Source organism: Rhododendron vialii, chromosome 3a (genome assembly GCF_030253575.1).
Source record: "Rhododendron vialii isolate Sample 1 chromosome 3a, ASM3025357v1".
NCBI classification, from domain to species: Eukaryota; Viridiplantae; Streptophyta; class Magnoliopsida; order Ericales; family Ericaceae; genus Rhododendron; species Rhododendron vialii.
In genome coordinates, this window is record NC_080559.1 from 24773379 (window position 1) to 24783875 (window position 10497).

The 10497-nt window shown below is 37.7% G+C and overlaps 2 protein-coding genes across 2 annotated transcripts; both read right to left on the reverse strand.

Moving 5' to 3' along the window:
* Window positions 1-619: 619 nt before the first annotated feature.
* On the reverse strand, window positions 620-2620 carry LOC131320637 (expansin-A8-like). Its single transcript, XM_058351391.1, has 3 exons — window positions 2431-2620; window positions 1733-2033; window positions 620-1213 (listed from the first exon to the last, which is right to left on the reverse strand). Exons 1-3 carry the CDS (start codon window positions 2570-2572, stop codon window positions 901-903), a joined length of 756 nt encoding a protein of 251 aa, XP_058207374.1. The 5' UTR covers window positions 2573-2620; the 3' UTR covers window positions 620-900.
* Window positions 2621-6572: 3952 nt separating this feature from the next.
* Window positions 6573-8937, reverse strand: LOC131320638 (expansin-A1-like). The gene is made up of 3 exons (XM_058351392.1): window positions 8761-8937; window positions 7949-8246; window positions 6573-7321 (listed from the first exon to the last, which is right to left on the reverse strand). The coding sequence occupies exons 1-3, from the start codon at window positions 8900-8902 to the stop codon at window positions 7009-7011; spliced, it is 753 nt and encodes a 250-aa protein (XP_058207375.1). The 5' UTR covers window positions 8903-8937; the 3' UTR covers window positions 6573-7008.
* Between the last annotated feature and the right edge of the window lie 1560 nt (window positions 8938-10497).

Sequence of the window (10497 nt, forward strand, 5' to 3'; positions counted from 1 at the left end):
GCCTGCGTACGGCTGTTGTGTTTTATAGAAAGGATCCAGCAATTTTAAAATTGTCTTGGACACTAATATGGATTTCCGCACTAAGAGTGTGTTCCACTAACTAAAATACTAGTCCCATTCCGTTAAGAGAAATAAGTACTTATTTTTTAAATTAAATATGATTTATTGTGAGAGAATGATTTATCTCGTAAAGCGAAAAATAAGAACCGTAGTGGAATGGGGTAAGAAATTATTTTTAAATAAGTACTTATTTTTTGAATTAAAGTTGATGTGCGTACTGTGATAGAATAATCTGTCTCATAAATCAAAAAATAAGTACTTAAAAAATAAGAATCTTAGACGAATGGGGCCTTAAGCGTGCGTACTGTCTAGAGCAGCGTGGTTCTCTAGAAATTCAACAACTGCGTCATTCCAAATGATTCTAGAATATTGAGAAACAAAACCTAGCTAACTAATATATGTGTATAACCTGTCCAGATGCAAACGGCTAAACCGGACCAATTTTATTTTTGCATGCCATTTGCTACCTCCGTTCCAAAATGTTTATTCAGTCCGCAAAATGAGGACCAAAAAATAATGCATAAGGGAACATAGTCCTTACTGTTGGGTAGGAGAGCAGTTTTTCACACAAAAATAAAACACAATTCTATTACTATAATTTCAAACTTACAACTTTTCCTCACATAAACCCCACACAATACACAACACATACGTTTAAGCTTAAACCTTACCACACTTATGCATATTTTACACGACTATTTCCAAACTCCACCTTTGTTATGGGCTTGGTAGCAAATATTTATTTTTTTCTTTGCTCCCCAATACTAGTATTAAATTTTGTGTTTTAACAACTTCCATAAGTCTAACTCCAAGTCCTGAAGTTCGATTCCATTTGATACACTAACACGAGTACTGTCCACCCTCAAAAGTTTGTCCAAACGTCCAGTTAGAGGGTGCCACGTTGTAGGAGGTTATGGTCCTTCCGTCGCTTGTGGTGACTTGAATGGACAGGCTTTGGCCAATCAGGTAGTTGGTACTTTGCCAATTTTGCCCCCAGTTTTGTGTCATGGCTTGCCACCCCGTCATGTTGGACCCCATGATAGACGCTAATTGGACATCGCCGGAACAGGCCACGTTCGTGATCAAAATCAAGTTCCACCAGGGGTTGCCGTTGATTGTAAACATTATGCCCCCTGTCTTCACGCAAGGCACTCTGTCATAAAGACAATAGAATAAACAACCAAATCAGTGGGAAACCCTCTCAACTAATGCTATATGGTCAATAATCCAACCGCAACAATTGAAGTGTTATACTAATTTCCCGATTCAATTTTTTTCTCATTTTAGGGAAGTGTTGGGTCCTACTCGACTTCACGACAGCCAAACATTTCCTTTCTTTTCAAAAGAAAAATGATGACCATTCAATGGCTTTGATTTTTTTATACGGATGGTACGGTGTTCATAAAACAAGTGACAAACTAGAGTCTACATGGAGAATTGATCTCATAAGATAGCATTGCAATGAAATTCTCGACTCGATAACATTATAATTTTCATGAAGCATATATATTAATACTATGTGTTTTAAACTTGATTCTTTATCTGCTTGATTAAAGCCTACCTTATTAAGTTTGCGAATTTGTAAGCCCATTAAATCTCTCCCCGTTATATAGATTGAACAATACACTAAACGACTCGTTTTTTAGGCTAATTAGATTATAGTATTGTTTACCTTTGGAAAATAATAGGGACAACTCCAGCAGTCAAATTGGCAATTTGTCTAAAAGCAGGCACAGCCATATCAAAGTTTTGGCCTGGAGGGTCGCACCACCCACCCGTAGAACCTGGAGGGCAAAAGTTTGTAGCAGTGACAGTAATGGGTCCCTCAAGGAGGCACCATTGTGGGTCATCAATGCATTGAATCCGAAAGCATGCCCCACAGGTCAGCCCATTGTTGAATAGAGGAGTGCTTAGTGCTGCAGTATTGGTTCCATAGCCTTGGGCATACAAGTTTCCATATCCACAAGCTCCTCCTGCAATATCAAAATCCAATCATCATTTAGGAAGAATCCAAAGATAAAACACATCAAATTAAGTTCGTAATTTTCAGGGTTATATATATAAGTCATTTATTAACCCAAACTCAAAGAGTTAGGGGGCTAGAGTACATAATACATCACCCCTTTTTACATATCCGTTATGTAGTTTGTTATAGGACGACGTTCAGCTAGAGAATGCAATGCAATAGCATGCCATGCACATTATAAACTACGCGCCCATGCTTTCAGCAACAGTTCAAAATGGTAGGCCAATTTTTACATATTCGTTATGTAGTTTCCTTCCCACCCCCCTGGAACAAAGTTGCCTTTCAAAAAAAAAAAGAACTAGAACAAAGTCTAGAATGGATAGTTCTCTTCTCTTTCAATTTACCCATTGTGCCGGATGCATCATCCCCTCCATAGAAAGTTGCAGTACCACTACCATATTGCAAGTCAGCATACGTGCTGTGGAAGTTTAAATTGAATAAGATTGGGAGAAGAAGACGGACTATAGCGAATGTTGGAACAACCATTCTGGAGAGGGGGAGGGGGGCAATTGGTATAAGAGGAATGTGTTGGAGTTGGTTAGTACAAAGGAGAGAAACAGAACATTACTTATATAGGAAACGGGTGAGAGGTAGGTTGAGGCCTTTGAGGAGGTTGTATTATGAACGAAAAATCATTGGGTGCTCTGGGAGCACTGCCAAGTGGTGCCCTAACACCTTTCTTACCATACAATTTTTTGGGGTTTAGAGCTCACAAAATGTATGAATCCCACATGAATGTGTGATAAGGAAAGGTAATAGAGCACTATGTAACGTTGCTCCAAGAGCACTGAATAACTACTCGTAATATTATATAGATTAATTAGATATAGGGCGCATTTTAAATTTTGTGATAGATAGTGCTACTTAGGGCTAATTTGTCTTTAAAAGTTAAAGAGTAACTTATTTTTTGTCTTTATTCAAAAAAAATTGCATTTGTTAGTTTTGCGTTAAATTTTTGTGACTTATTAATTTGTCTCGGCTAGAGGAATCGAAAGTATAAAATTTTGATGGAAACTCAAATTTTTTAAAAAAGACAAAAATAAGTAAAATAAAATGTCTTTTTTATTTATTTTTGTCTTTATTCAAAAAATTATAAGTTTCGATCATATATTTTTTACTTTTTTGATTCCTCTCGACGAGACGAATCAATAAGTCACAAAAGTTTAACGCAAAACGAACAAATATAAAAAAAAAAAATTGAATAGAGACAAAAAAAAAAAAAAAAAGTCACTTGACTTTTTAATCCATACCCACTCTTAGCCATGCACACATCTGAGAGACGGCAAAAGCCCAAAAAACTGAAATCACAGGTGTTACGTCTTATACAAGAAATGAAGACTTGTCTGCTTATCATTTGTTCACTGATCTTTTTTGAAATGAGCAATTATTTTCATCTAGAAATGAAAGTAATAATTCTTTAAGCTAAATAAGGTAAAAAATCATTCCCTCAAAAAGTCAATAAATAAAAAAAGACCAATTCGTTTCGTTCTTGTTTTGAGTGCAATTTTATTTTATTGAATGTCGTTTTCTGCTAAAGTTCTTGCATGTAACAAGTGCCTCAAATTCTGGATACGCCATTGTGTTTGTATGTGCCAACAAAAACTATCGATTAATAAACTAAACTCCCAAGCCTCACTTGCACTTGTATTTCTCAACTCCTTTCTTTTTCAAACATTATTTTTTTCAGCTTCCATCTTTTCACTCCCGACAGTTATGTCATGTCGATTTCTATTTGTCTCATGTTGCCAAAATTTCGGAGTCGTATACGCTTTTACATTCATTTGTAGCGTAATACACATTTACACGGAGAAGTTTTGGTGGACTTGCAATCAACCATTTCCTTACAGGGGAATAAGGATCAATGGGCTCTCAAAGTCAGGAACGGAACCAAAAATTTTAATTTGCGAGATCAAAAACTAGAATTATATGGGATGCATATTTTATATTTCCTACTCAAAAAAAAAAAACAATTAAATTATGGTGTTAATCGAAATTAAATATACAGTATTTATTGATTAATGTATTCTATTTTTAATTGCGACCGGTCAATGCCGTCGTTTTACCGTCTATACCCTTTCACGGCAGTCGTCGGGGTTGACTTAGCGTCGGAAATAGTGATCTTTTGCAACAGGGTTTTCTCCCGTTGCAAAAACTTGGACGCAAAAGGTATTCATTCTTGTAGTGATTAACCTTACTAATCTTAGTAATTAAGCTTGGTTATCATGCCATAATGTCCCCTGCCCATTACCAATCCTATGCTGGATTCAGGATAACCCAGCCTTCCAATACTAAGGAACATTTCTTTCTTCTTCTTTTTTATCAGCAAAAGAAACATTTTATTAAGAACAAATTGTTGGGGAAGGAGAGGGTATACCAACTAAGGATTGGATACATCAAAATGAGTCAAAGCCCAAAATCTGAAAAATCAGAGAAGAGACCATACAAAATATGGGCCCAAACTCTTCTTAAGAACCCAAAACCTAACCTAACCCTAATGCCCCATCACTTGCCGCCGTCATCCCACCACCGGCCACCACCATGCAAAAAAACAAAACCACCACCATAAAAACCTATCTTGCCTGAGAAGGAAAACCACCAAACGCCGGTACGATAGCCATAGAAACCGCAGACCCACGAGATCCCAATAATGAACGCCAAGAATTCACCAGAGCAGCCCTCAAGAAACGGCCTGAGAAAGATTTTTCAAAACCATTGCACCATAATCACCCATTTGAAGCCCCAAACACTGCCAAGAACAACCCCTACATCAACGACCACCGCCTACCACATAGATCCCGAAGCCGCTAGGCCGACCCAAAAAACCCAGGGATAAATCGGTTCGGAAGCCATGTGAGTCCACCTCCATAACCACCACTCCACCTTCGCCATTAAGCCCAAACCAGAATCCCCAAGAGATGGGAATAAATGGGTGGAGCGATGATAACCGGCTGTTTGGAAATGAGAACAAATGAAAATAAACCGGCGTCAGAAAAGGAAGCGACAGGGATGAGAAATTAGATCTAGCCGGGGGGAGGTTAGAGAAATAGAAGAGAGAAAGAAAATAGAGGAGTAGATCAGAGAAAGGTGCCTGGAGGGAGGAGGAAGAGGCCGCCTCCCCTCCCCCAAGCGAGAGGAAATCACCGGTGACTTTTGGGTTTCTAGAGAGAAGGCAGAGCCAGAGAGAGAGGCTATAACCTTCTGCTAAGGAACATTTCTTATAGTCCAAGATTTATGGACACCCCTTGTTATAAAGAAAACTTAATCTCTGGAAACGAAAAGGATTTTAGGAGTGGGAAACAGAGAAAATTTCTTAGAGATGGGGATGATAGTAAGATGTCCTTAATTTTGCTTCAGCTCTTGAGAAAAGCTCGAATTGCCTCCACGTTTTTTTTTTCTCCCTTCTTCAAGTCTGTAATATGTATTAGGCGTGTTTGCGATAGCTGTAGATACATATTTTGAATTTTAGCTTCAAATTTTCTGCGAATTTTAGATTCTGAATTTTAGTATAAATCGAGAAAGTTCTTTGTTACAGTTGCGAGATCATGAGAATTTCATTCCGTTTTAAAGAATTTGTGTTGCAGAGAATCCCAAAAACTATCCAAACCTAGATTTGGAAGAGAATCTGTTATCTATAATTTTTGGCAAATACTCTAAATTGATTTTGAAGAAGCTAGAATCTCAAAATCTGCACGTAAAAAAATTCTCGCAAACACACACGCCCATCCTCTTCTATTTTCCCTTCGAATGTTTTGTTTTTCTCCCTTTTTGCCTGCGTACGGCTGTTGTGTTATATAGAAAGGATTCAACAACTTTGAAACTGTCTTGGACACTAATTCGGATCTCCACATTGATACCACTTTCTAAGTGGGTACGCAGCTTTTAGGGGTGCATATAGCCTTGAGTAGTGCGGTTCTCTAGAAATTCAACAACTGAGTCATTCATTTTGAACGGTTCTAAAATATTGAGAAACAAAACCTAACTAATATACGTGCATAACCTGTCCAGATCCAAACCGCTAGACCGGACCAATTTTGTTTTTGTTCCAATTATCTACCCGATATCCAAACACTTTTTCGCGAACCGTGCACTTGTAAAATTATTTAGAATTTAGACCATCAAGCAACTCATCAAATAATTATTGGTATTTCACGTTCTCTTCATTTTGCTTCGGTGGACCGAAATATAACTAAACAAGTAACTCAGGTTGCACCAAGACAGCAACTATGTGGGATATTATTCTATAATGCTCTTCCAAAAACGAAAATCGGGTGCACAAGGGAACATAGTCCTTAGTAGTACTATTGCAAGGAGAGCAGTTTTTCACACAAAAATAAAAACACAATTCTATTATATATTTACAGAGGAATGCTGATTTTGGCACTCAACTTTTGTACGCAGGCGCTCCACTTTTAACGTGAAATTACTTGTAACTTCTTATATAAAATGGAGCACCTGCGTACGAAAACAGAGTGCGAAAATCAATTTCCTTTGCAAAGTTACAACTTTTCCTCACATTTGAACTCGGTCCCTGTTCCCTGCTCTCTCACTCTCTATTTGCCCTCTCCCTCACAAAACACAACAGATAAGTACTCTAACTTATACAATACACAAGCAAATAACAACCAGCCACTACAACTCATACACCGATCACTCTATCTTCCCAACCTCCTAATAAACTCTACCCTTTCCTCTCCTAACCTCACCTCACAGTAATTACGTAAGCTTACACCTTTGACCTTACCACACTTGTGCATATTTTACACGACTATTTCCGAACTCTACCTTTGTTATTGGCTTGGTAGCAAATATTTATTTTTTTCCCTTGCTCCCCTGTAATAGTATTAGCATTAAATTTTGTGTTTTAACAACTTCCATGAGTCTAAATCCAAGCCCTGAAGTTCGATTCCCATTTGCAATACTAATTAACACGAGTACTGACCACCCTCAAAAGTTTGCCCAAACGTCCAATTAGAGGGTGCCACGTTGTAGGAGGTTACGGTACTTCCGTCGCTTGTGGTGACTTGAATGGAGAGGCTCTGGCCAATTAGGTAGCTGGTACTTTGCCAGTTTTGCCCCCAGTTCTGTGTCATGGCTTCCCACCCCGTCATGTTGGACCCCATGATTGACACCGATTGGACATCGCCAGCGCAGGCCACGTTGGTGATCAAAATCAAGTTCCACCAGGGATTGCCGTTGATTGTAAACATTATGCCCCCTATCTTCACGCAGGGCACTCTATCAAAAAAATAACAGACAACAAATCAGTGGGAAACCATTTCAACTAGTGCTATATATGGTACAATAAAACCTCAATACTCCAACCGCAACAATTAAAGTGTTATACTAATTTCAGAGTTCAATTTTTTTCTCTTTTGGGAAAGTGTGTTGGGTCCTACTCGACTTCACGATAGCCAAATATCTTCATTCTTTCCAAAGAAAAATGATGACCATTCAATGGCTTTGATTTTTTTTCATAGGGATGGTGTTCGCAAAACAAGTGACAAACTAGAGTGTGTGTATATATAAGGGCCAATTCCCTTCATACAAAAGTTGATGACATAACACTAATCGGAGTTTCATGCAAATGATCAGAGCCGTTCAATTAATTAAAAATAGGTTTTTAAAGGTTCTAAAAAAAATCAACTCATTCCGATATCAGTAAAGGTTTCATCAATTGGTTCAATTTTATCCTGTAAAATTTGATACAAGAACCAATTGAATGAATCGATTAATCACTTACCAATATCCGAATGAGTTGATTAAGCACTTTATCTGCTTGATTAAATCTTCCCGTTAAATATTGTACAATACATACACTAAATGACTCGTTTCCGAGGCTAATTAGATTACAATATAGTTTACCTTTGGAAAGAAATAGGGATAACTCCAGCAGTCAAATTGGCAATTTGTCTAAAAGCTGGCACAGACAGATCAAAGTTTTGGCCTGGAGGGTCGCACCATCCACCAGTAGAATTTGGAGGGCAGAAGTTTGTAGCAGTGACAGTAATGGACCCGGGGAAGCACCATTGTGTGTCATTAATACATTGGATCTGAAAGCATGCCCCACAGGTTAGCCCATTGTTAAATAGAGGAGTGCTTAGTGCTGCAGTGTTGTTTCCATACCCTTGGGTATACAAGTTTCCATATCCACAAGCTCCTCCTGCAATACCAAAATCCAATCATCATTTAGGAGGAAACCAAAGACCAAAAACATCGAATTAAGTTCGTAATTTTTAGGGTTATATAAGTCATTTATTAACGAAAACTCAAAAAGTTAGGGGGCTTGACGTACATAATATATCACCCCTTCTGTTATAGGACGACGTTCAGAGAATGCAATGCAATAGCACGCATATGATAAACTGTGCGCCCAAGCACGCATTTAGCAAAAGTTCAAAATGGTAGGCCAATTTTTACATATTCATTATTCTTTTTTTTTTTTGGAAAATGCTAATCTCTGCCTATTAAGTGTAGAATAATGGGTAGAAAGTGTATCGATATCCGAAAAAAATGTATTAATATCCATGAAATGCGTATTGATATCCAAACTTATTTGTCAATATATACTTATTATCCTCCATCTAATGGACGGAGGTTAGCAAAACTGTTTTTTTTTTTACTCTTTCCTTTGGAACTAGAACAAAGAATGGACAGTTCTCTTTTAACTGAATTACCCATTGTGCCGGACGCATCATCCCCTCCATAGAAAGTTGCAGTACCATTACCATATTGCAAGTCGGCATGCGTGCTGCGGAAGTTTATATTGAAGAAGATTGGGAAAAGAAGAGGAACAATAGCTAATGTTGGAATAACCATTCTCTAGAGAGAGAGAGAGAGAGAGAGAGAGAGAGAGAGAGAGAGAGAGAGAGAGAGAGAGAGAGGGTAATTGGAATAAGAAGAATGGGGTAGGAGTTGGTTAGTACAAAGGAGAGTAACGGAACATTACTTATATAGGAAACGGGTAATGGGTAGGTTGAGGCCTTTGAGGAGGTTGTATTATAAACGAAAGCTTATTAGATTCTCTTAGAGCACTCTAACACCTTACCACACGTTTTTTCGAGACTCACAATATGCATGGACCCCACATAAATTTATGGTAAGGACAACATTTTTTGGGGTTCGTAAAATGCATGGACCTCACATGAATGTGTGACGTGAAAAAGTAATGGAACATTACATGACAGTGATCCAAGAACACTGAATAAGTACTTGTTATATTAGATAGATTAATTAAATATAGGACGTATTTTAAATTTTGTTTTAGATCGATAGTGACAACTTATAATTAGCGATGCTCACATCACAGGTGTTAAGTCTTGTGTACAAGAAATGAGGACTTATCATTTGTTCATTGATCGTTTCTGAAATGAGCCGATTTTTTCACATTATATTATTCTCATCTCGAAATAAAAGTAACAATTCTTTAAGCTTAATGTGGAGAAAAAATCATTCCCTCAAAAAGTCAATAAATAAACAAGACCAATTATTTTGTTCATGTTTGGAGTGCAATTTTATTTTATTGAATGTCATTTTCCGCGGAAGTTTTTTATGCGACAGGTGCCTCAAATTCTGGAAACGCCACTGCATCTGCATGCTCCAACAAAAACTATCAACTGATAAACTAAGCTCCGAGGCCCCACTTGCACATGTATTTCTCATCTCCTCTCTTTTTCATACCGTTATTCTTTTAGCTTTCATGATCTTTTCAATACCGACAGTTATGTCACGTCGATTTCTGTTTGTCTCATGTTGCCAAAATTTCGGAGTCGTGCACACTTTTACATTCATTCGTAGTGTAATACACATTTACACGGAGAATATATTTTGGTTAGACTTGCAATCAACTGTTTTCTTACAGGGGAATAAGGATCGATCGATAGACTCTCTATCTAAGATATGTTTCTGAAACACAACCAAACAATCATGCATATGATCATAGCACATTTGGTTCTGAAGAGAGCAATCGATCAATATCATCATTTGTATGTTACAACCATCGATTTCCAATTATCTGGTGTTTGAAATAAGTTAGCGCAAATATAATTATGGTGTATTAAAGTGGGTAGAAAGTTTGCAGTGCCTTGTTGAGAAATGAGTAGTCAAATGACCCGGCCAGTTGCTTGTATCTTTCTGTCTTTGGTCAAAGTGATTCATTTTGGTTTAGTGTTAACAAAGATAAGTAAAATAAGTTTATGCAATGTATGGAATATCGATCGTTTTGTGTCGCAAGGCGTTAACACCACACGTGTGATATAGCTAGCCTTTCTGGATTACGAGAGCACTCGACGGAGACAGGGTGAACAAGCGAGTTGTGACAACTGCAAAAGGGCTCACGACTAGTTCTTGCTTCAACTGCAAGCCCTCCATTTTACATGACAAGCCCCTTGTATATTTCTCTAGTCGAGTGGATT

Coding starts and splice junctions, on each gene's coding strand:
- LOC131320637 (XM_058351391.1), bottom strand. CDS start 2,572: ATGGTTGTTCCAACATTCGCTATAGTCCGTCTTCTTCTCCCAATCTTA. Junction 2,034..2,430: donor TGATGCATCCGGCACAATGG/GTAAATTGAAAG, acceptor TTGATATTGCAG/GAGGAGCTTGTGGATATGGA. Junction 1,214..1,732: donor GTCCCTATTATTTTCCAAAG/GTAAACAATACT, acceptor TCTTTATGACAG/AGTGCCTTGCGTGAAGACAG.
- LOC131320638 (XM_058351392.1), bottom strand. CDS start 8,902: ATGGTTATTCCAACATTAGCTATTGTTCCTCTTCTTTTCCCAATCTTC. Junction 8,247..8,760: donor TGATGCGTCCGGCACAATGG/GTAATTCAGTTA, acceptor TTGGTATTGCAG/GAGGAGCTTGTGGATATGGA. Junction 7,322..7,948: donor ATCCCTATTTCTTTCCAAAG/GTAAACTATATT, acceptor TTTTTTTGATAG/AGTGCCCTGCGTGAAGATAG.